The sequence below is a fragment of the Pempheris klunzingeri genome, chromosome 15 (assembly GCF_042242105.1).
Source record: "Pempheris klunzingeri isolate RE-2024b chromosome 15, fPemKlu1.hap1, whole genome shotgun sequence".
In the NCBI taxonomy this organism is placed as follows: Eukaryota; Metazoa; Chordata; class Actinopteri; order Acropomatiformes; family Pempheridae; genus Pempheris; species Pempheris klunzingeri.
This window is the reverse complement of record NC_092026.1, coordinates 7,138,719-7,165,967: the sequence shown is the minus strand read 5'-3', so window position 1 is coordinate 7,165,967 and position 27,249 is coordinate 7,138,719. Positions and strand designations below refer to the sequence as shown.

The following is a 27,249-nucleotide window of genomic DNA, read 5'->3' as shown; positions in this document are numbered from 1 at the left end:
CTTGAAATTCCTCAAATTAACACCTGCTTGTCTGTGAGTGCGTGAGTGGGTGTGATCCAGCTACTGCATGCAGATAAAAGTGTGTCTGCACCCCGATGACACATATAGGTGATGTCTTTGTGCTGTTGCCGTGGTTGCAGGCTCGCTACAGGAAGGAGCATGCCCAGCACAGGAGCGCTCCATCGCTCCTCCTGGTGGAGAACCTGCTGAAGGACAACACAGACGGCTGTGCGCTGACCACCCTGCTGCACTTCTACTGCCCACAGGCAGTCAGGATGGAAGGTGGGACCAACCCCTCAATGTGTAGCCACACCCACTTGATCTCCCTAAACACAGCCTGTTTTACTGTAATTATTCCAAAGGGTAAATGGACAAAGCAAAAGTCAGTTCAGTTATACAATTAGAAAAAGGAAAGAAATGACACACATGAGCTAACCACAATGATTTTCAGTCTCAACTGCACAGCACAAAGGACGCTCTTTTCTAACTGCAAGCATACATTTGAGTAGGGGGGTTTAAACAAAGAGTGTATTTATTCTTAATTTGCTCTCATTTTCTGAGGGCACGGTGCCTCACGAATAAATAGATAGTAAATAAATTCAACAAATACAAATATGATAATGTAGTAGCCTTTTGCAGGAAATGTTTTATAGCTTTCACTGGGCTACATTCAATCCTAACTTCAAAGAACAAAATCAAGAGATTAAGGGCCCTGTTTTTACTTTCTGGTTACATTTAGCGATCTAGAAGGAGGATGTTGTTCAGGATATAGACCCAAGAAGGACACTGTGAGGAAAGGGAGGATACAGGACAGACATGGAGAACGAGTGCAAGACAAAAAGAAACAAAGACTTGCCTCCTCTCAGCTCGCCTGCGCCCTCATTTCTAAAAATGCCCTTGGTTGGGTTGTGATTGGTCACGAGGGGTATGTGACGGAGAACCGTTAGAGGAGTAGCTGCCTGCTATTTCAAAGATAAACAACTCTCATGTTTGTGCTCTGAGAGTCTTGGGATCAAATCTAGTTCACAGGGAGCTCATACACATGTGGACCAGATGTGGAAGTGGGTTAAATTTCATTTAGATCTTCTAGCTGGCAGTTTGAGTTTACTCTAAAGAATAACAAAGCACAGTTAAGTATAAAATGACATCATGTTTGGTTGTGAGTCCCTAATCCGTTACTGATGTGTCAGACGTTATACACACACGGGCCGTCCTTACAGTAACGTCAGGGGATAGAAATCCCAATGATTCATTCAGAGGGAGTTGAAGACAGTTTGAAAACTTGTCATGAGTCTTTTTAAGGCTATTGAGCGATCAAAATCAGTTTCTGCCCCTGCATGGCACAAGTACTAGTGGGAAAAGTACGGTAATTTTCTTCTCATGTGTTCTTTTTTTAAACGCAAACTATGCCTTATCTTTTCCTCGCCTTCCTGTCTGGCCTTTGCAATCACCCCTCCCTTTTGTGTGTGTTTGCGTGTGCCTGCCCCCTCCCCTTGCCGAGCAGATATCTGCCTCAAGGAGACCATGTCTTTGGCGGACAGTCTGTACAACCTCCAGCTGGTGCAGGAGTTCTGCAGGAACAACCTCAACCACTGCTGCCACTTCAGCCTGGAGGACATGCTCTATGCACATGCATCCATAAAGGTAGGGCGGCGGGCATTCAAATGTTTTTATACTACGTATGCGGAGGATGTTGGAAGTGCTATTTTCATAAAATGGATTCAGTTAAAGAAAGAGGGAAAAGAAAAGTGTTTTTGGGAATAGGGCGGCGGGAAATTACGAACAGGCAAAAATGAGTCATACAAGGAAAAGCTTAATAATGACTGTGTATGAGCAGGCTGGGTCCTCACAGGGGTTGTTATAGTGTATGTATGTGTGTGTATGTGTGTGTGTTTGTTCTTGTATTACTTACTTGTTGGGGCCTTAAAACGTGGGGTTTTATGGGGACATTTTTCTGGGCCCACTATTAGTAAACTATATTATTGATTTTAAAAATGCCAAAACATTTGTTTGGTGATGGTTACGGTGAGGGTCAGAGTCAATGAGGTTAATATTCTTTAGTTACAGTATATATTTTGTCAGTGGGAAGTCCCACTAAGATCAAGACACATGGTGTATGTGTGTGTGTGTGGATGCGTTAGCAGGGACACAAAGATCATTTTGCTACAGCAAGTATTGCTTTGCTGCCAGATTTAATGAATGTGATGTGTGTGTGTTTTGGTGCTTGTCTAGTTCAGACACTGCAGGCCAAATGTCGCCCCTCCCTCTCAGACAGAGGACAGATTCTGCTCCAAGGAGATGCACAATCCCGTCTCTTCCTGCCTCCCTTGTTCTCTCTCCTCTGATTCCCCTCTGTTTTTATCAAACAACAAAATCTGTGAAGAGATAACACAACTGCTGATTCACTGCTTAGATCTCCCCATTTCACACACACACTTGTTCCTGATTAATGAAACACCTACTCTACGACTTTAAAAGCATCTCTGTGCCATCCAGACGTTTGAAGCAGCAGAGCCAGTGTGGGTAAATAGTATGCAGAGAGCGTGGGCAGAAACATTCAGATTCAAGTCACGGTCCGAGCTGACAGGGACTTTCCATTCTTCAAAGCAGACGAATTTCACGCTTGTGCACTCTTTGCTCTCCTTTTCTCTGTCCTTTTCTCACCAACCATATTGTTTAAAGTGAGTGTATATCGGCCATATAATGCAACAGTCGTACAAGTGGGCAAAGGAGGGGAGGAGAGGGAGAAAAATGGTCATGAAGAGCAGTTACAGAGACTGGCACACTGCCCATTCACCAGACTCACTGCCCACTGAATCTTAACCAGTGTGTTTGTGTGAGTGTGCGTGCCCACTCATTTGATATATTACATTAAAATCTAAAAGGAATAGAAATGTCATATTTTGGGATTTTGTCAAACCCTGATAGATAGTTATATGTGTGTGTGTGTGTGTGTGTGTGTTGACCAAAAGGGTTCCTACAGATGGAATCATCTGTACTGTACAGACCTCCAGAGACGTTTCGTTTCTAACATGAATGCATTTCTCATTGATTTGGGTTACTCACTCGCCGCTTTGTGCATCCATCTGTGCAAATGTGACATAGTTAAACTGAACTCCAGATGGTGTTTTTGGCAGTTTTCATGAAGCGTATGGGTTTGACATTAAACCACTCAGACAATGCCACATGTACTGATATTCAGCTACACATTAACACACACGCAACACACACGCCCACACCTGAGTTTGTTACCTAGCAACAGTTGACAGGCCGTGACCTGCGATCTGTCAAAATAATGTACAATATTGCGATTGTATTTCATCTAATGTCTTTGCAGAGACACGGGGAGAAGGAGCTGTGAAGAGACAAATGTTGTGCTAATGACATTAATAAATAACTACATACAATATATGACTGCAACATTAACAGCAAAGGTGTGTGTGTGTATGTGTGTGGTCTTGCAGAGTAACTACCTGGTGTTTATGGCTGAGCTTTTCTGGTGGTTTGAAGTGGTTAAACCCTCGTTTGTACAGCCCAGAGTCTTCGACCCAAACGGTACAGTACGACACAATAATATCAGCATGCTATTGTTAACAATTATGACTGTTAATTCTAATAATTAACTCAAGGTTGCTGTTGAATATTGAGTGTTTTTCCTATGTTTGCTTTGCAGTCTTTGAGCGTGTATCGTCATGTAAAAATATGGCTCCTGTGTCCAGTCCAGTCAAACAGAGCTATGCAGCCAGAGCCGACAGCCCAGAGAGCATCCCTGCAGACGGTAAAATATCTGTTATCAATTGGGGATGTGCACAAGTCCATTCTCTAATGGCTGACTATTGAGCGGAAGTTCTAAAGTAAATACACAGGCATTATGTGTTTCCCTAGGCAAAAGCATAGTGTAGATAAAAGTCACATCAGGCACAGCACTAATTAGGTGAATATCTGTAGTGATCTTGTGGGCAGAAATGTCACAAGCTTGGATTGGTTTATGTTCCTTGCTTGTAAATACAGCACGAGCCGGTAGCTGTGTTATTCTTTTCAACACAGCTTTTACAGCCACGCTTGTCTTCCACTTTCTTGAATTTGCCCGTACATACTGTTGTGGTGCTTTATTAAAAAGAAGACATAATCACGACTATTAGGAGTTACTTGGGGCGTCAATACAGAAGAGTGGAAAAATGTGTGCACGTGTTTTGTGTTCAAACCAGAGGACCTCTAGTGGCTGTTTTAAAGGCATGCATTAGCTCTCATGTTCTCCTATTGTGCTTGAGCCCTGTGCTTAAATGTCTAGCTATTATGAGCTATATACTGGAATAAGTAGCCACAGTTCAGATCTCCAGACAAGCTCAGAAAATCTGGGTCAGTTACTGTCTCTTTTGATTTAAACTGTGCACATGTGCAAGCCTCTGTCTTCCTGAAATTAAAGCACTCTGAGACAGTCAGACAAACTTTGCTGTGCTTGTCACAGGTGTAATGAGGAGATCTACCTCCATGTCCTACATGGACGGCTGTGTTGGGACATGGCCCAAAGAAAAACGGTCAGTACTGGAGCAGATCACATTCATTGACCTACAAATGCGAAGTGGTCTGTTGTTTCCCTATTAAACTAACAATACATTTCCTCCCTCCCTCAGGTCCTCCACTCGGGGAATCTCTTTTGAGATTCCTCTGGATGGAGATGCGAGCTGTGAAGCTCCCTCCCTCCGCGGCATGACACGCTCCGCCAGCAGTGACGGGCTTGGGTTCAAAGTTCACTTTGGATCTCGAGGGGGCATGAAACGTCACCTCTCCCTCATGCCTGTCAGTGTGAACGGCCAGAGCAGACACATACCAGAGGAGGATGAGGACTTCACCTCCCACAAACCCTTGGGGAGGAACAACACATTCTCTGTCAAGAACCAAAGCAGGTACAGCAGAGGGCTGTGTTAGGGTAGGATTTTAAAATGGCTTTGAATGGCTTTTTATTACTCTGTATACATTTTGAAGCATTTTGAAAGCATACAAAGCAAAGTCCCTTACCATGGCTTTACAGCAAAATAACTCAAGTACACATCATATGTAAAAACAAAAAACTGTGTGGGAAGTTAGAGTAAGAGAGTAGTCTAAGCAAAACTATGTCTATGCTTATATGTGTATTGATTATATGTATGTGTTCATAGTGCCTGCTGTACCTGCAAGATACAGTATACATAAGTTTCTGGTTCACTGTCTGTTGCTTTTGTCCCTAGGTACTCCAATGGAGTCCTACCGGAAGGCAGCCACAGCCTCAACAATCACCATGGCAACCACAGTGGCCACGTCAGCCCATCAACACCTCCGAGCATTGAGGAGGCCCTGAAGATTATTCACGACACTGAAAGGCCCCACGCCAGCCTGGGTTTAGGGGACGGAGACAATGGCTTCTTTCTGCACGGTGAGGAGCCCTCAGACCCTCCAGGGGCCCAGGGTCAAGGAGACGACCCAGGTTCAGCTAAGGCTCGGCTGAATGAGCACGACCCCAACTCTGTGTCCACTGATGAAGTCGACACGGGCATCCATGTGAGGACAGAGGACATCCAGAGCTTGGATGAGGACTCCTCCTCTCTTAGAGACTATTCAGATATAGACCCAGACTGTGAGGCCATGACCCGGTCGTGCCCTCTGCCTGACCAGGCGGAGAGGGAGAGGAGCAGGGAAGCAGGACGGAGAGCGGTTGGTGATACTAACCCTGAGGGTCAGAGGGGAGATGGAGGTGACAGGAGCAGCCCCTGTCCCAGCTCTGCAGCCACACTCCCCAGGTCCCACACAGCCAGCCCCACCTTGTCCTCCGGAGGCTCTGGAGGCATGGTCCGGATGACAAGCTTTGCCGAGCAGAAGTTCAGGAAGCTGGAGGGAAGAAGTAGCGGAGGGACAACACCAGAGAGTTCAGATCTCAATGTGCCATATACACACCCGACAAAGAACACTTCCTCTCAGGTTTGTATACCATTGTGTCATTAATTCCCTCTTTTTAATTTATATTCTACCTTTGTTGCCGAGCAGAAATACAATTTAGAGTGTTGTGGTTTGGCATAGAATTAATGTCAATGTTCTTTGCACTTTTTTCTAGCTCTCCACACCTCCTTTGCCAATCACATCTCCCTCTCCAGTAACACACTCCCCCAGAGACCCCTCCCACCTGATAGCCTCTGAGATGATTCAGCTGAGGATGAAGCTGGAGGAGAAACGGAGAGCTATCGAAGCCCAGAAGAAGAAGGTAAACCGATATAAACAAAGCCACATAGCCAGCAGTGTATCTTAAGATATAAATGTTCACACCATGTTGCTCTATGCACACTTTCCAGGTGGAAGCAGCTTTCACCCGCCATCGTCAGAAGATGGGCAGAACTGCCTTTCTGAATGTAGTGAGAAGAAAAGGAGTCACTGCCCCGCTCAGCCCGAGCTCAGGGAGCGCAGAAACACCTTCTCCAGAGCCACTCGCATCCTCGAAGGAAACCAGCCAGGGCAGCATGGAGCGGGCGGAGAGGTGCAAGCCAGACGGAGCAGCTCCTAAATCCCCCTGTGAGGACGGTGCAGGTGACAACAAGTTAACTTTTACACCTATAGTTTGGTCCATCAAATTAGATTAATTATCTGTTTATCAACTAATTGATTAATCAACTAACTGTTTTATTATTAAACCCCTAAATCAGATAAGTAACAGGACAGACAAGCCCAGAGTGATGATGTGTTTCTGATCAAACTGGTAACTGGCTGACTGGCTGTGTATTCAATGTGGTGATACAGGTGTGGCTCAGGGAGAGGTCGACCTTGCAGATTACACACGTTCTATTGAGAGGTTGAACACGTCGTTGGGCTTCCTGCAGACAGAGATGCAGCGTTTGGCCCAACAGCAGGAGAAGATCATGGCCATGAGAGAGCAGCAGCAACAGGCCTGGGTTATCCCTCCTCCTGCTCCGTCTCCACACAGGTATCACTCAATGATGAATATTAATATTTTTTACCGGAAGAATAATTTTACCGTCATCCTGTGAACATCCTGGCCTTGTGTGTTTTTTTCCCACTCAGGCAGCTCCGTGAGCTGCGTAGCAGCAGTGTAACAGGCCGGGGATCCGGTCGAGGCTCGGTTGGGTCTTTGTCTCCCATCCTTTCTTCCTCCGGCTCTCCCCACGCTCCCAATCGTTCCCCTGCTGGCCTTAAGCGGCGGCCGGCCTCCTTCCATGCCAGGACTCCTCGGACTCCACGACCAAATGATCTGAAGGTCACACCTTTCAGTCGAATGCTCAACACCCCCACTTCAGTGGACAGCCTACCCAGACTGAGGCGTTTCACCCCCAGCCAAACGCAGCTCAGCTCGTTTGCCTACCTGGGCCACGATGAGGGACCACGGGGAAGCAAGGACAAGGACAGCGAAGAAAACACTAAGGACAAAGAAGAGACAGCGGCAAAGAAGAGTGCTGGCACTCCTCAGCCTTCTACTAAAGAAGCAGCCAAAGAGAAGGAGGATGAGAGACAGACTCAGCAGGCTCAGGGGAAGGGTGAAGTCAAACAAACAAGGTCATCAGAAGTGTTGTGTCAGCCGGTGTCTGAGATCCAAGGGCCCACAGGCAGCCAGGTCAAGGGGGAACCTCAGGACAGGAGAGACCTGGTGGAGGTGCCTCTGTCTAGGCTGAAACCTCCAGGAGGGTCACCTGGTCCGGAGATGACAGGAGAGGCCGAGGCAGCAGGAGACATTTGTGGAGAAGACCAAAAGATGTGCTGTGGATTCTTCTTCAAGGTGAGCCACAGTAGTATATATTTAAATATTAATATGTAATGTCGAGGATAAACCAAGTAATGATTTCTCTAAATAGGGGCTGAAAAGGATTTGTAACTTCTCATTGATATTACAGTTAACATGTGCAGTGTTGTGCCTGTTGAGCCATGAGTTGATCAAAGAATGAATGAATGAATCTTAAATGAATTAATGAATCTAAAAAACCACCCCAAACACAGGTGCATGAGAGCTTTGTTGACAGAAGTGAAGCCTCAGTAAATACCAAGTACCACCATAACTATAAAGAATCAGTATTTCCCCTTTTCTAGTATTGGATTTTTTAGGGGAGAGATGGGCCATTATACATGAGGCATTATTTGTCATAATAACCTAATGCACAATGTAGTGATTGATCAACTGACTAACCATAATTAAAAAACCTTCACCTTCTGCCTAAAGATGCAGTATACATATTTCTACACATAACCTGACTCATTCATATTTTGCGTGATCCTCACCCATCAAATTCCAGGATGATGTGAAAGGGGAAGAGGACATGGCAGCAAAGAAAGCAGCTCTGCTGGAGAAGAGGATGAGGAGGGAGAAGGAGACTCAGGAGAGGAAGCAGCAGCAGGAGCTGGACCAGGAGCAGAAGAAGGAAGCTGCACGGTCAGGCTGACTGTCTTAGTCTACTTAGTCACTCTGTGTCTACTTGCCAATTCTAACACGGCTCCAAAACGTATAGCGTCGGTAAATACATTGTGTCTTTTGAACTTGAGCGTGCGGTCATTCAATAAATCTTTGTCTCTGTCTCCTCCTCCAGGTTGAAAGCCGAGGAGGAGCAGCAGAAGAAGGATGACGAGAAGGCGAGGAGGGACTACATCAAGATGGAATATCTGAGGCGGAAGCAGCTCAAGCTAATGGAGGACATGGACGACGTTATCAAGCCCCGATCTGGAAGTCTCAAGAAGAAGCCGCGCCCCAAATCCATCCACAGAGACGTCATGGAGTCATCTACTCCCCCTGTGAGAGCAACAGGTGAGCGAGTCATCTGCACAAACGCACGCTGTCACTGTGTGACAGCTACTGAGCCGTGCTTCACCTGCCTCTGTTGTTGTGTTGCAGGGGTGCGTCCTCGTGGCTACTCAGTATCAAGTGTTTCTTTGGCGTCTCTCAATCTGGCCGACAACGACAGAGACCAGCGAAATAACAGGAAGAACAACAGGTAAGGCCTTCTCTCTGAATCAGGTGGGAATATAAAGGTTAAGAGATAATGTGAAAAACCACTAAGTACCCAGATTGGATGTCTTCATCCTTTTAAGATCCCACAGACAAATGTGTAATAATAATAATAATAATAATCAGCAGTGTACTTTTGTCCTGCAGGTTGACTGTAACATCTTTACACAGCTGAAACTCTAACACATTTACCAGTTTCACAGGATGCTCAATGATCCCATTAAGTTAGAGCAATTTGTAGTTGATGAAAGTTTGTATTTTACATCCTTTAAGTGCTGCACACTGTGTGCTGCTTTGCCAACTTTTAGCTCGTGTGCCGGGTCAGTCACATCTAATCATTTCAATCAGGATGTTGGTTTGAGATATACCCAAATATGATACACTGCTGTGATTTTAACTTCATGAGATGTTTTGATGATGAGGTGATGATGATGAGTCTTGACTGTTATTAGGCTTACACTCTGCATCTTGTATCCCTCTCTCCCTTTTCTCTATTTTGCATGCGTCCCTCAGAGGCAATAAAGTAGCTTCTGCCCATATCCCGTTCTTTCTAAGCTCTCCCAAAGAAAGAAAGGGAAGGTCAGTGATTCTCTGAAACGTGGTGCTCCAACAGATGAAGTGGTAGCTCCATTTGACTCTGGTGTATCCTGCATTTCATTAGACATCCTTTCAACGCAGACATCGAACATAAAAGTAGACAGATGTGTCAACAGTGAAATGATTTAACAAATCCATTAGTGCAGTTTTTGCTTTTGCTTAAAGGCACATGAGACCCGCACGGCCGAGATGCTTCCGCCTCAGTTCACCTGCTCTTTATCCTCTCCCTGTCTTTTGCAGTATTGCTCTCAGGCTGTTGTTTGCTCTCTTCTCTGTGTTGGCTGCTCCGCGCTTCACCACCGTGTTTGCTCTTTCCTCCACAAGTACTTGAGCTCATCTCTCCCAATAGCTGTAAAGACAGCTCTGAGGCTTTGCTTTGCTCGGCTGAACATGCCTTTCTGTCCCCCACCGCACAGCTTCGTTGGAGTATGTACAGTATGATGTAATGTGAGACAACAGGCAGGGTTTGGAGAATTGTGTCACAGCGTCTGACCTTGTTCTACCACATCTGTGTCTGTGTGTGTGTGTGTGTGCGTGTGTGTGTGCATGTCTGTCTGTGCAATCTGTCCGTGTATGCTTTCATACCTCGTACATGCACATGTGTATCTACATATATGTGTTTGTGGCTTTTTGTTATGTCTGTGTGTGTCATCTGTTGGTTTGCATGTGATCGTCTCCAGGCCAGACTCTGCAGAAGGTTTTTCTTCCTGTCCTTCGACTGTGAGTCGTAACGGAGAGAAGGATTGGGAAAATGAGTCTACCACCTCATCCACTCCCTCCAATGCTGAGTACACAGGTAAAAGACACACCTGTACCGTTTACACAGTTCATCAACATTTACACAGCTACTGTACATAACATGACTTGTCTATTTTGCATTCTTATACCTGTGCTTTCTTCCCACAGGACCTAAACTATACAAGGAGCCGAGTGCCAAGTCAAACAAGCACATCATCCAGAATGCCCTGGCTCACTGCTGCCTGGCTGGCAAGGTCAACGAAGGGCAGAAGAACAAGATACTTGATGTACGTTCACCTGTTTTGCATCTGTGTCTTTCTGCATAAAACAACACTGTGCTAAACAATGACTTTCGTGTGATTCTGTGCAGGAAATGGAGAAATCTGAAGCCAATAACTTCCTGGTGTTGTTCCGGGACGCCGGGTGCCAGTTCAGGTCTTTGTACATCTACTGCCCTGAGACAGAGGAGATCACCAAGCTGGCCGGCATCGGGCCGAAGAGCATCACGACCAAGATGATCGAGGGCCTTTATAAGTACAACTCGGACAGGAAGCAGTTCAGCCAGATCCCAGCCAAAACCATGTCCGCGAGCGTGGACGCCATCACCATCGCCAGTCATCTGTGGCAAACCAAGAAACAGGGGACGCCCAAAAAACTGCAGCCGAAGTAGCGCTGGGTGGCTGGACATGCTTTACTGACATAAACACAGATGAATTTGTGGATTTTACTGTATCATTAAAAGGACAAATGGTCCCACTGTAAGAAATCACAACTGGAATGTAAAACAAAAGTGGGCCTCGCAGATGTCGTTGTTACAAAACAGTTGACTGTTACACTCTGGACTGCTTTAATTGGACACAAGTGTGTACTTGTCAGCATGTGTTTCAATGTTCTCGTGTGCCAAAAAAAGAGAAGAAAATAAGAGGCGGACCAATGCCTTACCTAGTTGAACCACTGAAGCAGTGAATGTCACGCCTCTGAAAGAGGCAGTTTGGTTTCTATAAGTTGATCATGTGTGGCCTTATGCTTGTTTTGTGTCATATGGATGCGCTGTGAGTGTTGGTGTCATTTTGTCAGCGCCTGTTGAAAAAGCGTGTCATCATACAGGAGAGGCTGTGTGCGCTCACAGGTCTGGGATCAGACCACGCCCCCTCACGCCCAGGTAGTTAAAAGGGTGGCCTGTCTGATCTGTGATCAGGCAGAAGCAGCATTTTTGATGAGAGTTTTGCTGCTATACAGGCATGTTTTTGTTGGGTTTTTTTTACACGTGACTGAAAAACGTATAAACACTTCAAATTTGTGTATGTGTGTGTATAGTGAAGTGCCATGAAGAGTGAGGAAAATACCTCAGCTGATGATTGCATTTACTTTCCAAAAGGAAGCGAGGAGGTTATTGAGCGTAGGGAGTACCATCAGACAGTTGTGGAAAGCACCTGCAATAGACTCTTAATTTATTTCATTTTGATAATGCTTTGAAGATGTTTTAAAAGGCATCTTAGATTTTATTCAGAGAAACATAATATACTATGCGTACATAAGTTAAATTAGTTTGTATATGATGGCAGATCTATTCAAGATGAACAAGTCAGCTTGTAGTAGCTTTTTAGTAGCTTTTATAATTTATCATGTATGTGTATCAGTATGTTGTCGTTTGGGGCCTTTTATTGTGCTGCACATGCAAAAAGTGTGATCAGTCAACAGTGTCACTGATAAAACCATCACCCGTAGTAGAGTAGACGGAAATCTCACACAATGTCATCAGTCTGTGCAATTTAAGAGTAATTTAAATAATCACCACTGACCATGTTACAGTTGGATTAACAAATAATTAAAATGCCACTTTAATGTGGGTATTGTCTTAACCATTAGATCCTGATTACCCCCGAAATAGTCCACAATTGTAAATAAATGGATTTACCTATAATAGCACTTCAAGACCCTGTCCACTGTCGTCTCCACTTCAGGACTGTCATGCTTGTTAGTTTACTTTTACCTCACTGTTACATTTTTTACCATGTCTTTCTTCAGTATGTGTTGACACTGTACAGATATATTTTGGCATATAGAAGTATTTTTTGTAATGACATTTACTCGTTGGAGATGTGTACTGATGAAGCAGTGCAGTTGTTGAAGGAAGTGTGTTGAAAGCAGAGTGTACCCGATGAGGTATGTGGAGCCATAATGAGGCTTTATTGTGGTATTGTATGATATCCATTAAGTATACAGAGAAATCATAGTATTTTTGCCAACTCTGAATTCATTTTCTTTTCAATTTACTAAATATGCTCAACTGTTCATGGATTTTTTGTTGTTTTTTTATTCCTTTGAGCTTTATTAAAATGCCAGCTATCAACACTATTCATGGTGTCTCATTTCACACCCCTGTCCTGATTGATTCAAGTGTAATGAGGATAATTTTAACTCATATGAATGTTGTCTGACATAATTTCACTCTACCAGTTGCCCTTATCTTTGCAAATATGTAAATAAATAAGCCAGATAAGAATCAGACACTTATACACCTACCTGCTTGGTCCACCATCATCATCATCATCATCATTACCGTGTTGTTTTGCAAAAGGTCTAGTTACTCTGCAATACCGGGCATACCAGATATGTGCACACCAGCCTTAATTGTCATTATCACAGTCATTATGTGCTGTTCTGTCACCGTGACTAATGAGGCTTCACCGTGGCAGGTACTGAACACTACAGACTGAATACAACAGACTTCAGGCTGTTAAATAAAACATTCATCATTATTCAGAAAATCCTCTGCCGTGTCCTTACATTGTTTTTAGAGCCAGATGGATAAATCAGATGGATGCATATCAGCTAATTTTGGCTTATTGTACATGTATCGGTATTGGTATCAACTGTATGTCCAATGATAATTGAAATTGCAGACAGAGATGCCAAAGATATGTTAGAGGTCATTTAGAAAGTTTTTCCAGTACAAAATTTGAAATAAAGAATCCGTTCATCCCTGTGTTTGGGCTATTTTTCAATTTGCACTTATCACAGGCACAATTCTCTCATAAATAACTTTAAGGAATCTTTACAAAAAAAAAAGTTTAAAATGTAAATGATATCAGCTGATATACTTATATCAAATATTGGCATCTGTCTCAGAAACTGATTATTGTTCAGGCTCTAATTATTCAACTGCTTGCTATTTTTCAAATTGATGTTAAAGACTTATGAAAGCTACTTACTGCATATTATAATATGCATTATAATGCATTTCTTTATGACTTAATCCACTTCTATGCACTAATATTGAGCACCAAAGTGGGTAACAACTTGTTTTTTTGCTGTGACAGGAGCCTATGGACAGGATAGAGGTTTTCACCGAGGGGCCCCAGAGGATTGGTGCTAGTAAAGACATATAATAATAATAAAAATAATCTAATGAAGACTGGACACCGCAGGCATAAACAGCCCTAACAGCTGACACCCATTTTTTTCTCATCTTTTTGGGCAGATGTGTATCACTTAGGCCCAGTGACCCATAAACTAACCAGTGTGGAAAGTCAAATCAATTGAAACACTCTTTTTGCATAGAAGATGAATTGAACCTCTATGCACTCCACTGTTTTTTTACAGTATTCAAGCATATATTACATACCAACATCATATTTCCATCTCCCTTCACAGTAAGTGTTAATGTTGAAGTGTTATTATCACACAGTGACAGTGTGCAGGACGGATGGAGGCGGTGCTCCTGCAGACAGCAGCAGCAGCAGCAGCGGCGGCAGAGGAGGAGCGGCTCAGAAGGACCCAGCAGGAGGAGACCCAGTGAGGCACACAGGGAGGAGGGACGGACAGCAGACACCACAGCCCCGACAGCACCGAGCCCCACCGCCGTGACAGCGTCCGTCAGCGGCGCGGAAACACCCGGAGGACCTCGTTTTCATGTGTTTGTAGACTCAGGTGAGCACTGACGGCAGCTCTCGGCCAGATTTGCGTCGCTCTCGGGGGAAGCTGTCAGTCCGCACCCCGCCCGTCCAGCTAACTAGCGGGTGATGCCTCTCTCCCCTCGGCCTGGCTAGCTCGTCGCCCCGCCAGCCGCCTCCTAAATTAGTCAGCTTTGTATGAGCTCCAGCGGTAACTGGCTATTTGTTGGTTTTGCTTTAATCCGCTGGCTAAATGCAGCAGCTATGTAACGTTACAGCTAACAAGTAGCTTAAGCTCCTTATGCTGCTGACTTGTGGCTTATTGCCAGTGTTATTAGCTAACCATCCCTCATGCTAGCTTAGCGGGACTGCAGTGTTTGTCTCCTGTCTCTTGTTTGTCCTCACTGCTGGCGCTGTGTGTGCTAATGTGTAGCTGTTCCTAGCAGACAGATAACCATGGATGTGTTAGCAGCCTCTTACAGTCATGACCGCAATGTAAGAGATTATTCTGTCCTCTGTAAACACAGCGTGTGGAGGAGTGTGCACCCTCCCAAGCTAAGTTGGATGCTGCAGTCACTGCCTTCATCCAGCTGCCTCTGTTGTCTGTAAAAAATCATTTCTGTTGGTGATGAAGGGCTGACACGCTGCAGACACTCTGCCCTCATCATCTCATAATGTAAATCTGGACTTGTGTTGTGATAAAATCAGTTGTACGGTGTTGGAAAGTGGTCAGATCAAATGCTGAAGAGCATAAAAACAGCTCCTGAAGCAGAGTTTTGGGCTCAGTCCAAATGGAAAACACCACCAATGTATTTGAATAAGCCTAAAGATAAGTTGAACATGCAAACAAGAGTTTGTTGTCAAATCTAAACAGCCTGCACTGCTGTGAGGCCATTAAACACCCTAAAGTTAAACTTTACAGAGTAGGAGATTCGTGATTGTGCATTTTGTGCTTTTTACTGGACAGAGTAGGTTTAATGCATGTTAGATGAAATGTGATCAGACTGCAGACTAAGAGGAAAATCTGTACATTTGGGTTCATGGGGCCTTTTGTTGTTCATCCTGCAGAATGTGGCACTATTAATTTCAGATGCATATTTAGGAGCTCTCCAGTCTAAGCACAGGCATTGCTACTGACCTGGCTGGAATCATAACTATGGTGATATTCTCTGGTATTGATATATATCTAGATACAGCAAATCCTTGCAAATTAACAAATTCTTTGCACATTTTGAAGAGTCAAGCTGATGTTCAAATCAATGAAACATGTCCCACGTTAATATATTACTTTGAGCAAATGTTTATATGTGTAAAACAAACATTCAAGAACTTATTTTGTCAGTTTTTATTACAGACAACAGACAGCAGCAGCAGGGCTGTTCGCCATCTACATTTTCTAATTCTGGTCTGGAGATTCAGACTGATTAAGAATCTGGTCATAATCCTGCTTCAGCAGTCTCAGGGTTTTGTTACGCCTGCATAGTGAATCAACATAGAAACTGCTCTGAATTGTCCCATTTTTTTCTTGTGTGTAGCGGTATTAATATTTTGCTTCATTGCCCTCGTCATTGGCAGCCCGTCGTCACCATGACAGCGGAAGAAACCATAAATGTGAAGGAGGTGGAGATCATCAAGGTGGTCCTGGACTTTCTCAACTCCAGGAAGCTGCACATCAGCATGCTGGCCCTGGAGAAGGAGAGTGGCGTCATCAATGGGCTCTACTCTGACGACATGCTCTTCCTCAGGTAGGTCAACCCAACAGCAGCAACCACACTGCACACTCAGATACAGCCGTCTCAGGTTGCAGCTCCAAAAAGCTGCGTACTACGAGGCAGAGTCGACGGGCAACTGCTCCAGTCTTAAGTTTAGTGTTTCTGATCGCATCCTCTGCATCAGTGTAACACGGCACCGCTGCTGGAGATGTGCGTGCACGTTTGAACGTCCGCCAACAGTGTGCTGTCTGTAATTCTACTCAGCCTGAGTGTTAAATACATTTTGGTATTTCAGCCTCTAGTGTGAAGTGTCTCCTTATAGGCTGTCTCATATTATCATGGCACTCCTTTATTAAGAAAATAAGATTTGTAAAATGATTCTCTGAATTAAATTGTTTTTGTTTCAGGCAACTGGTGCTTGATGGCCAGTGGGATGAGGTGTTGCAGTTCATTCAGCCTTTGGAGTGCATGGATAAGTTTGACAGAAAAAGGTGTGTTCGCGGTGTGCGTCACTCTCAGGACGTTCAAGTTCACGTATCCTATTTGTGTTTATGTTTTTAGATTTTTATTCACAGTTATTTGACTCCTGTGGGTTGATGTTGGACACAAACAGCATCAGCACTTCAATGGCTTGTTTTTAGTGTCACGATTTCTAACCTCAGCGGTCATGTCCTCAGGTTTCGTTACATCATCCTCAAGCAGAAGTTTCTGGAAGCTCTGTGTGTGAATAACGCCATGTCTGCAGAAGACGAGCCACAGCATGTAAGTCACTAAACTTCAGCAAATGTACTAATTATCAGTATTTTTAATGTTCTCTAAGCCTCCCAAGTGACAACAGAGCTTTGAATTCTTACCAGCACTGCTTTGTCCTCCCACTGACTTGTTGTCATGGCAGTAAACAGGAATCTCAAAGACAGTGAGAGATGCAAACAGAATTTTTAACACATGTAGTTTGAAACAGCAACTCTGCAAGTTCTCTGAGCAAACCTCAAAATCTTTCTGTTTATAAAGAGAGGAGAGTGTGTGTGTGAGTGTGTGAGTGTGTGAGGTTGCATTTGCATGCAAGGAGTAACGTGGCTATTGACCACAGTGCAGTCCGGGACTTATCCGGATTAAACTGTTTATGTGTGCCTCTGATACAACGTGATGGACTGTCCTCCATGTTTCTGAGAATAAGCCATTTTACAGATCACCTGTGATGTCCCACCCACAGATGACATGTTCAAAAGGGGGGAAAAAAAGTGCGGCCATCTGTCGTCTCCTTCCTTTCGGCTAAACTGTAGATTGCATTTAACACAGGGGACAGAATGGATACAGCAATAGCAACTGTAATAGTGAGCAGTGGATGCTAATGGCTTTTTTCACAGCATCAAATGTGCTCCTATTGCAAGACAAGTATGAGGATGCACAGAAATGCATGTAGATCAACAGCAAAATCAAAAAGTAAGATGTTTCTATGCCACAGTAATCAGTATTCTCATTATCATCTCATTAGTGTTTTTGATTTGGAGCTCAGTTATGACAATGTGTCAGTCCAAAATCGTGTTGCTGAATAACTCAAACATGTAAATGTTGCCAAAGTGCCTAAGAACAGTAACTGAAGAATGACTCACGCCCGAGCAGATGATAACAGCCTCACCATAACGTGTTTTGAATGTTTTAATGTTTGTGTAATTTCTTTATGAAATGCAGAAATGTAACAATTGACATTTATTTTGGTGTCCAGCTTGTCACAACTCCTTGCAGAGGCCAGACAGTTCCTGATCAAATCTAATTCTTTGTAAATCTGAATTGGTAATAAATGATATAAATTAATTTATGAACCTGAACTCTTCTTAAGAAATACTCTTAATTTAGGTTAGCTGTGGACCTGCTGTCAGTGCAGCTTGTAACACTGTGCCAGAGGTATCTTGTCCTATTAACTGGATTATGTCAGACATCTGTGTGCATTGGTTGTTGTGATATGGCCTCGCTTGTGTGTTGGCAGTGACTTTTCAGGATGGTGTGGGACAAAATTTTAAGAATAAGAACAAAGTTGTCCTCTTTCTTTCGACCAACTCCTGATTTCTTTTGCATGTTAATCTTGAAAGTGGTCTCTTGTTTTTTTTGGTCACACCCACTGACATTTAAAAGTCATCTGTGCCGTGTGCTGTGTGCTGCTGAAGATAAAGCTCTTTCAGAAAGCACATCTATCATCACATCACATCATCTATGGCGATCTGAAATGTATTTCATACATTTTTCTGTTTTTTTGTCTAGTTGGAGTTCACCATGCAGGAAGCAGTCAAGTGTCTCCATGCCCTAGAGGAGTTCTGTCCCTCTAAAGATGACTACAGCAAACTGTGTCTGCTCCTCACGCTGCCTCGCCTCACAAACCATGCTGAGTTCAAGGCAAGACGTTTGAAAGTAGATTGAAGTGAACAGAAATATTTTAGTAGTAAAAAGTAAACTTTCATTCATTTCAGTAACAAACAATAATGCCTTTTCTTTAAATTTTTACTTCTATTTGTTCGGCATGTTTGTGATTTTCTCTTTTCTGTGCTGGTGACTCTCAGGATTGGAACCCGAGCACGGCCAGGGTGCAGTGCTTTGAGGAGGCCTGCACCATGGTAGCGGAGTTCATCCCAGCAGACAGGAAGCTTAGTGAGGCAGGATTCAAGGCCAGTAGGGATCGACTCTTCCAGCTGCTCCTCAAGGGAGTTCTCTATGAGTGCTGTGTGGAGTTCTGCCAGGTTTGAACTACTAAAACCAAACATGATCCACATAGTCTAATGATTTGCAGCCAATTAAACTTACATTTGTCGTCTTTTTCTTGTGTGCAGAGTAAAGCGACGGGCGAGGAGATCACAGAGAGTGAGGTTCTCCTGGGTGTCGACTTGCTGTGCGGTAACGGCTGTGACGACCTGGACCTGTCCCTGCTCTCCTGGATGCAGAACCTCGCCCACAGCGTCTTCTCGTGCGCCTTTGAACAGAAGCAACTCAACATCCATGTGGACCGCTTAGTGAAGCCCACAAAGACGGGCTACTCTGACCTCCTCACCCCGCTCATCAGCAAACTGTCTCCGTACCCTTCCTCCCCACTGCGCCGGCCCCAGTCCGCTGACACCTACATGTCCCGCTCCTTGAACCCAGCGCTGGACGGGTTGTCTTACGGGCTGTCAGGCCAGGATAAGAGAGCAAGTGGCGGGGAGGTAGCGCCGGGTAAAGGGGTCTCTCCTATGTCTCACTCATTTGCCAACTTCCACTACCCAGGAGCAGGAGGGCAGAGTCTGTCCAGGAGTCTCATGATGGAGAGCTCTGACTGCCACAGCATCTTTGAGGAATCCCCTGAAACGTAAGGTGGTTTTTTTTCAGCCTCAAAATTCTCCAGAGGTTCAATTTGAGCAAGCCATTTTGGTTGTATGCAACACCTCGTCAGATGTCTTAGTAGTCTGTGTTTTCTCTGTAAAGGTCAAGGACAGACACGCCTGTGGACAAGATGATGAGTTCAGGTGCAGCTCAGAACCTGCGTCCTGCCTCAGCTCCAGGCGAAGATGCACCATCAGCTGACTCTGCTGACAGAAACGAGGTAAACATCATTCATCACATTTGCTTTTTAACTCGTTAGACCTGTTGTATGTCAGACATTACACTTGTACTTTACAAGTACATTATCTCCCTGCATTGTTTTCTTTCCTTGATGCGTGTTGCTAACAGTGAAGGGCTATATACAGGCCTTTTCTGATTAATCTTTTTCAGTATGGTGTGTCTGAGTCATCCTCCTCCTGCATGTCTGAATTACAGCCTAGTCACTGACAGAACTGACATGGCTGCTTAGAGTGAAGTATTGGCTGGCTCAGTCCATGGTGGCTCTTCTAGCTAGTTATCCTCTGCCTGGATGAGATGTTTTTTTAAAGGAAGCTGGTCCTGTTTTGATGAGTTTGTGGTGATGTGTTAGTATGCTTCATCATATCCCACCTCTTAATATACACATTAAACTTTTGTGCATGAAAGAAAAGGGTTTGTGTATCTGTGTGTGCAGGTAATGTGTTAACAACACATTAACTTACACAGTTAATTAACTTAACAAAAATAAACAGAATAAACCTCATACTCAACTCCATGCACAGCTGGTTTCTCCTGGAGAGCCAATGGGCCTTTTCACAGCAGATAGAAAAGCACACGTTATTAAAAACATGGCTCTGTTCTCTTCAAGTGTCCCAGTAATCCACAACAGTGTGACAGTGAGCTGGCATGCACAATACCAGGACCCTGAAACTGAGGCAGCTTCATAGAATTCAGCCACCATTAATTTTATCGTTCAGATCTCAGCTTTTCCTGTTGTGACACATCCATGAAAAAGGTCTATCAGAGGTTTTCAAACTGTGAGGCATTGAAGGAGAGACGTGAAGCAAAGGTTCATGCTGGTGTTCAAAATACAACTGGAAGTTGGTTATTGTAGTTTGTGTCAGACTTAGTTTTCTCAGTCTCCTGCAGTAGATAATCTAAATGTATTTAGAGCAACTTGCTGCAATTCCTATGTTAATAATGAAAAGGTGTTTTCTTGTGGTCCTGAATAATTTAAATTAAGTTTTTTTTACATTGGAGTGTTATTTTAAGTATGCATCCAGTCACAAAGGAGACTTGGAAGGGCAGAAAGAGGAGAAGAAGCCCAGGTGGATTTGGTCCCACTGAGGACACGTGGCTTATGAACCCAGGAGCTTAACCACAGAAATAATCATGACTGCCCTCGTGTTGCCTGTAAACACAGCGTTAACACAGTATCTGTTTCTGTCTGTCTGTCTCATGCTTTCTATTCTGGGCACCTTGTACAGTTCGGTGTGAAGTTAGTGCTTTGCTCTGCCTTCCCCGTCACCCTGGAGACACATAAAGAGGCCAGAAACAGGAGCAGACTTTGGGGCCTCTATGCTCTCACTGTCACACTCCTACCCTCTCCTGTTTTCCTCTCTGCCCTCCATCCCCTTTTTTTCCAGAGCTGGCACAGCGCCCATATCTCTCCCCCTACCAAAAATACACAGATCCGTTTCTATCAGATTGTCAGGACAGGAAGCGGAGGACAGAGGGGGGAAGTGACCTGTCCTCAGCTCTCAGTCTCACCCTGCTCCCTCCTCTAATACCTGAACTGACAGAGGAGTGGGGTGAAGCGGAGTTCATCTGATCACAATGCTGCCTTTGAATAGTGTTAATTGGAGTTGTCAGATGTTGAGATGTTTTATTGTGTGCTGTGAGTCTGTGAACATGATGATTTGTATGTGCTGAATAGACTCCATGTATCCATGTTCATTTATAGAATCAATCACCCAACAATAGATTCAATTAAAACATGGGGGTGAACAACCAATTAGACTTACTGAACAACACAAGGAGGAACTTTAAGTTTGTGCGATGTACCATGTATCTTATATGTGTTTATATGTGCCACAAACATCAATGGCTTTATATTCAATCCTCAGCTTCGCGACTCAACAGAGAAGTACGAGGAGTACTACCGACAGCGTCTTCGTGTGCAGCAGCACCTGGAGCAGAAGCAGCAGCAGAGGCAAATGTACCAGCAGATGTTGCTGGAGGGAGGCGTCCAGCAGGGGCCCCCGCCCAACGAGATGCAGCACAGCCTCACAGAGAAGTTCCTCAACAGGTACAAACAGGGCAAGAGATACCCAAAATGTTCCCCTGTGAGACAGATAGCGTACATCCATTACATATAGACACCCGTCAAGTCACATGGTAAACTTTATGAATGCAGTCTGCCTTGTCGGGGCTAGCGGCTAATTACTGCACGGCTTTTAATATCTTCACACAATGGAGGAGCAGCTGTCAGACAAGGAGAAGGAGACATGTTAAGGCCCTGATAATTATGAGTCCCAGGTGGCTTTTCCTACCGTGACACACTCACCTCCCCCCAAAACCCGCCTCCAGGCCACACTGCACCATCTGCCTCATTTGTATTAGTTAAACACAATATTAGACCCAGACTCCCCTTAAAAATTGCACCAATTATAGACATGTATCTTGCCAACTTTAGCAGGCCCCCAAACCATCACACAACTATGTTTAGCTTTGAGTCCATGACAAAAATGATGCAGGAAATGTGTTAATTTCTACTATATCAGCAGGACAAAGGCCCTTTGGTTTGTCCCATGAGACTTCTTCCGGTCCTCCCTTTCCCCTACCTCTCCCGCTCTCTGTATCCTCTGCATTATTCACAAGGGTAGCTCTGCATAATAATAATCATTACTTCAGTTTTCTTTTGTCCTCTGCCCTTTGTAGTTTTAAGTAGATTTAACTAGCCTGTCAGTGCACAGACAGCACATAGGCAAAAGTAAAATGTGAAGTAACTTTCTCCTTCTCCAGATAGTGAGTAAAACAAAGGCAAAGGCTAATTGAAACACAACAAGAAACACAAGACAAGTGGTGTATGTGGAGACAGATCATGACTCCTGCTCCTCAGGTCCATCCAGAAGCTGGAGGAGCTCAACGTGGGGATGGAGAACATAGGGGAGGAGGTGAAGTCTCTGGCTCAGCAGTGTAATGGCAATGGGAACACGGCCGCCTCCGAGGACAATAACAACCCTCCATCTGTGTCCCCGGAGAGGAGCCGGGCCCGAGGGGGAGGGGTGCTCAGCAGCACCCCACAGCACACCGTGGGGGGCCACGCAGTCCCGCCTCCAAATGAGTCTCCTGTCATGTCCCAGAGGTACTGCAGGTGTGATTTCTTTGTTTATTCATATAGCAGGGTATGCTGTAAGGTTGATGGTTATTGTGTTTTTTGTGTGTTTTTGACAGTGGGCAGAAACAGAAAGAAGGTCTTAAAAGTGACTCTCCTGGCTCCTTATCCCGAGGTAAAGAGGTAGGTATGCACAACAAACCTGTTAACACAGCAGAAATAAAGCCCATCGCTAAAAGTAACATTCGAACAATCCTGTCAGACTCACTGTGAATACTTTATACCTCAGCAAGCATGTGATTGTCTCATTGTGCTGAATGATGCACCCGAAATGACTCTTGTTCATACACAGTCTTTATTGTTCACACCCAGTTTGTTATTATGGTCACACTGAAGTTCTGGTGTAATAATTGTCCTCTGATCAGATTTGAAATCGTATGCCCTCTTGTTTTTCGTCACAGTATAAGGCGATACAGTGTAATGCTCATTTGGCATTTGACTAAGAAGATTATAACAGTCTAAGCATTGATGTCATGCTGGGCTCATGTTGGTATGGATGTCATAGAGTAGATCTGTAGTTACCTGTGTGTTCATGTGGTTATGTATGGCGGTGTGTTTTTCAGGGTGACAAGACAAAAGACCTGTTTGTGCCGGTCCATACTCTAGAAGATACTCAGGCTGTTCGAGCTGTTGCCTTTCACCCGTCGGGAACGCTTTATGCTGTGGGATCCAACTCTAAAACTCTACGTGTCTGTGCTTATCCAGAAACATTAGACACCAGGTAACATGGACAGTCGCATCAAGAACTTCATTTCAAAGTTGTCCAACCATTTTTCTCCTAAACAATATGATTTTAGTTGTCAAATCCCCATTATGTTGGAGGCACTTAAAGGACTTCTCATCCACTTTAGTCCGTTCTGTTAACTTACAGAAAAGCTACTCAATCTCTAAAGGTTTTCTCATTCCAAAAAATAACTACATTGCTATCAGACTGTCTACCAGTTTACGCAAGCTCTTCTCCACTCTTCCTCTCCTCAGTGGTACAAGTCCATTAAAGCAGCCGGTCGTCCGCTTTAAGAGGAACAAACACCACAAAGGGTCCATCTACTGTGTGGCCTGGAGCCCCTGTGGACAGCTGCTGGCCACAGGCTCCAATGACAAATATGTCAAAGTCCTACCTTTTAGTGCAGAGACGTGTAACGCCACAGGTGAGCGCACTCTGCATGAATCCACGATGATAGTCTGGTTTGTTGGTGTCAACACATACGAGCACAGACTGTGATCTTGGCACGAGAGTACTGCACAAGCAGCCCCATTTTGTTTGTATTCCTTTTTCTTTTTTTTTCTGCCGTAGGCCCAGACCTGGAGTTCAGCATGCATGACGGCACCATCCGAGATCTGGCCTTCATGGAGGGTCCAGAAAGTGGAGGAGCCATCTTGATCAGCGCCGGAGCTGGAGACTGTAACATCTACACCACCGACTGTCAGAGAGGACAGGGTCTGCACGCCCTCAGCGGACACACGGGTACACTGACTGTTTCATGCATCCACCTGTGCTCCTGAACTCAAAACATAGCAGGGAGTCAAAGAGACAAAGATTGCCACTGAGGAAGTGTGTAACATGCAATTTTTGTGTTGCTGTTTAGGCCACATTCTGTCTTTGTATACATGGGGAGGCTGGATGATTGCCTCTGGCTCTCAAGACAAGACGGTGCGTTTCTGGGACCTCAGGGTGCCCAGCTGTGTCCGAGTGGTGGGAACTGCTTTCCACGGCTCAGGTATGTTTCATGTGTCCAATGTCCAATACCTTGAAGTTTTTGAGCAATATATGAGTAGCACTGCTTCCATAATGTGTGCTGGTGCTCTCCATTGGAAAATGATCTTCTCAGTCAGTCATAATGTTTTTACTGGTGATTGTGTGCTCCTTTTTTTTTTTTTTTTAATAGCTACTCCTCTTTTTTTTTTTTTTTTACTCCACAGGCAGTCCTGTTGCTTCCGTAGCAGTCGATCCCAGTAGCCGTCTCCTAGCAACAGGGCAGGAAGACAGCGCATGCATGCTGTACGACATCAGAGGAGGGCGAATCGTCCAGGTGTACCGGCCGCACACCAGCGATGTGCGATCCGTCAGGTTCTCCCCCGGAGCACACTACCTGCTCACTGGCTCCTACGACACAAAGGTCATGGTCACCAACCTCCAAGGTAGAGTCCGTCTCACCTACTAACATATTAATGACACAACAAACAGCAAAGCTCACCTGCTGCCACTGGAAATATTCACTACAGTTCATGTTTTAATTTCTGGAGACAGAATCGGACACCGGATCTCTTCTTAGACGAGAAAACATATTTGACTGCTTTTATCCACCATTAACTTCTTCATGTGGGCTGTCCTGTGCCACTGACCATAAATATAAAATGGTTTAGATGGGTCCATGTGTGTATGTTTACAACCATGTACAACTGGAGCACCTTATGAAACCTGTTGTTATCCACATGATCCAGTTAATCCAGGGTGCATCTTTGAGGCTGGAACTCAAATAATTGTTGCCTGAACAGTTCTCTGTTTCATATCTGTTAAACTGACGGACTGTTGGTTGGACAAAATTTTAACTACTTTGAGTATTTTAGCATTTTTAGACTGGAAGTGGAGAACAACATTTTACGGTGTGTGAGGGGTGTATTCGTGGCTGAACAATTCTTAAACTGGGAGCAGCGACTTCCTGGAGTCTTGTTGTCAGTGGAAATTCCAGGAAGTTGCTACTCCCAGCACATAAACTCCTGGTAAAACCACAATGTGTCATTTTTATGCTCAAGTTTTGTACGGATCAATTAAACAAGATATAATGTGTTAATTAGTGAGTTTTAGAGGTTCTGGTAGGAGGCAGAGTTAGCTGTTTCCCCCGTTTTCAGTCTTTACTCTCAGCCAAGCTGCTGGCAGTAGCTACATATTTAGTGCACAGACACACAAAAAGGGTATCAATCTTCTCATCTAAGTGTATTTTTCTAAATTATTCTAAATCTGCCCATCTGAGCCCCGTTTCCTGTGTGCTTCCAGGTGACCTGACCAAGCAGTTGCCTATGACCGTGGTGGGAGAGCACGGCGACAAGGTGATTCAGTGTCGATGGCACACACAGGACCTGTCCTTCCTCTCATCCTCTGCTGACCGCACTGTCACACTCTGGACACACAAACCGTAACACACACACACACGCACGCAGAAAACCAGTTGCTGTAATCTAAATCACACATTCCCCTGAAACAACACTGTCACACCCTTTCGACACACTTGGCACAGCCTGAAAAAACACACACACACACACACACACACACACATACAGGTGAATGAGGCTTTCACTCCTGTCTGTAGGAAACCAAATGGATACAACCCTGTGACACATCGAAAGCACACGCTGCATGTTCTCCTTTTTCCTTTCATCTCTCGCTCTACATTCGTCACACCGATCTTTTGGGTGTTTAAAGGTAAAACGGCAGGATCACTCATTATTCTCACTGTCACTTCATCTCTTCATGTGGTGTCATCCTCCATCTTCAATCCTCACACACACATACATACACACACACACACACACACACCAATCAGTTGCTGCATGTCCTTTTCACTGAGGAGTTGTTGAGGTTAGACAGGACAGAGTGCTTTGTTCATGATGGTGCCTTCCTTGAGTTCTCAGTCTCCATTACAAAAATGTAAAACAAAAGATAATATGGTCATTTTTTTTTCAAGATCAAATTTTCTTAAGTCATTTTGAGACATTCCTTCCTTTTTTGCATATCATTTTCTTACAGCTGGTGTTAATGCTGCTATTGTTTGGGAAAACGAGTTGAATTTATGGCGTAATATGTAATATTTCAGTGTGTCGGTAGTGAGCTTTTCCCCTCAGGAGGCTGAATCTGTGGAAGTCATACTATCTGTTGATCAGTCAGCTGTTGCTATCCCGTGGGATGTACTGATGTGTAATGTTACTGTATCCACTGCATTACTTCAACTCCAAATGTGTAAATTAGCTTGTGCATTCGTTTCAAATTTGCAATCAGTGTTTTTTTGCGCTGAAGCAGTTACAGTGTCTTGCAATGGCTTGCTTGCAATGGAAGATTATTATTATGTCAGCTTCAAAGGGAAATACAGAGTGTGATTCGTGGTTGAGTGGCCCAACATTCAGTGTTCAAAAGCTTTGGTTTGCCGACTGCTGTAGAAACAGAACAGTAGGTGGCAGAGTTTGCCCCTAACAAGAGTCTCACAGGCACAATGAAATCTGAATGGATGAACGGGTGTTTTAACGGATATTTATTTAGAACCAGTATTCGGGGCATATGCCTTCTATTCTTTTCTTGTATTTTACATGCGCACTTTGTCTTTTAACATTGTCTCCTAATATTGATTTACTTACAAAGAGACATATTTAAGTTTTTAAGTTGATGTATAGTATATATATATTGTTTTAACAAATAAGGCCAAACTAATACGTACATAGATGTATTTATTTCAGTTGTGTTTATGTATGTACAGTTATTAGTATGTTTTTGAAATGCTAGTGGCTCTTGTATTAAGCCTTTCTAATTCTTGTTTTTAAAAGTGACTTAAATTAATTCAAGCTAACTCGAGTCTGACTGCTGGTACGTTCAATAAAGTGTCTTTTACACAAGCTGGG

At 44.2% G+C, this 27,249-nt stretch overlaps 2 protein-coding genes across 3 annotated transcripts in view; both read left to right on the top strand.

The window, feature by feature from the left end:
• The window catches only part of camsap2b (calmodulin regulated spectrin-associated protein family, member 2b), a 32,335-nt gene extending 19,672 nt beyond the window's left edge, over positions 1–12,663 (top strand). For both annotated transcript variants that reach the window (XM_070844703.1, XM_070844702.1), the window contains 17 exons: positions 141–282; positions 1,505–1,644; positions 3,465–3,555; positions 3,674–3,778; positions 4,469–4,538; positions 4,635–4,907; positions 5,229–5,955; positions 6,089–6,235; positions 6,324–6,555; positions 6,766–6,949; positions 7,048–7,756; positions 8,268–8,404; positions 8,559–8,773; positions 8,861–8,960; positions 10,252–10,367; positions 10,478–10,596; positions 10,680–12,663. In XM_070844703.1, the coding sequence (XP_070700804.1) occupies positions 141–282; positions 1,505–1,644; positions 3,465–3,555; positions 3,674–3,778; positions 4,469–4,538; positions 4,635–4,907; positions 5,229–5,955; positions 6,089–6,235; positions 6,324–6,555; positions 6,766–6,949; positions 7,048–7,756; positions 8,268–8,404; positions 8,559–8,773; positions 8,861–8,960; positions 10,252–10,367; positions 10,478–10,596; positions 10,680–10,979 (3,807 nt within the window). In that variant the 3' untranslated portion in view covers positions 10,980–12,663. The remainder of the gene's footprint in view (positions 1–140; positions 283–1,504; positions 1,645–3,464; positions 3,556–3,673; positions 3,779–4,468; positions 4,539–4,634; positions 4,908–5,228; positions 5,956–6,088; positions 6,236–6,323; positions 6,556–6,765; positions 6,950–7,047; positions 7,757–8,267; positions 8,405–8,558; positions 8,774–8,860; positions 8,961–10,251; positions 10,368–10,477; positions 10,597–10,679) is intronic.
• Positions 12,664–14,132: 1,469 nt separating this feature from the next.
• On the top strand, positions 14,133–27,205 carry wdr47a (WD repeat domain 47a). Its single transcript, XM_070844798.1, has 17 exons — positions 14,133–14,242; positions 15,781–15,950; positions 16,325–16,408; positions 16,595–16,679; positions 18,177–18,308; positions 18,473–18,649; positions 18,740–19,251; positions 19,368–19,485; positions 21,371–21,552; positions 22,366–22,611; positions 22,701–22,764; positions 23,205–23,362; positions 23,620–23,789; positions 23,936–24,106; positions 24,228–24,359; positions 24,562–24,780; positions 25,637–27,205. Exons 2-17 carry the CDS (start codon positions 15,793–15,795, stop codon positions 25,777–25,779), a joined length of 2,751 nt encoding a protein of 916 aa, XP_070700899.1. The 5' UTR covers positions 14,133–14,242; positions 15,781–15,792; the 3' UTR covers positions 25,780–27,205.
• Positions 27,206–27,249: the final 44 nt, after the last annotated feature.

Bases quoted from the DNA above. Each gene is read 5' to 3' on its own strand.
- wdr47a (XM_070844798.1), top strand. From the start codon at position 15,793: ATGACAGCGGAAGAAACCATAAATGTGAAGGAGGTGGAGATCATCAAG. The intron at 21,553-22,365 runs GTACAAACAGGG...CCTGCTCCTCAG, and splicing joins ACAGAGAAGTTCCTCAACAG to GTCCATCCAGAAGCTGGAGG. The intron at 22,612-22,700 runs GTACTGCAGGTG...TGTTTTTGACAG, and splicing joins TCTCCTGTCATGTCCCAGAG to TGGGCAGAAACAGAAAGAAG.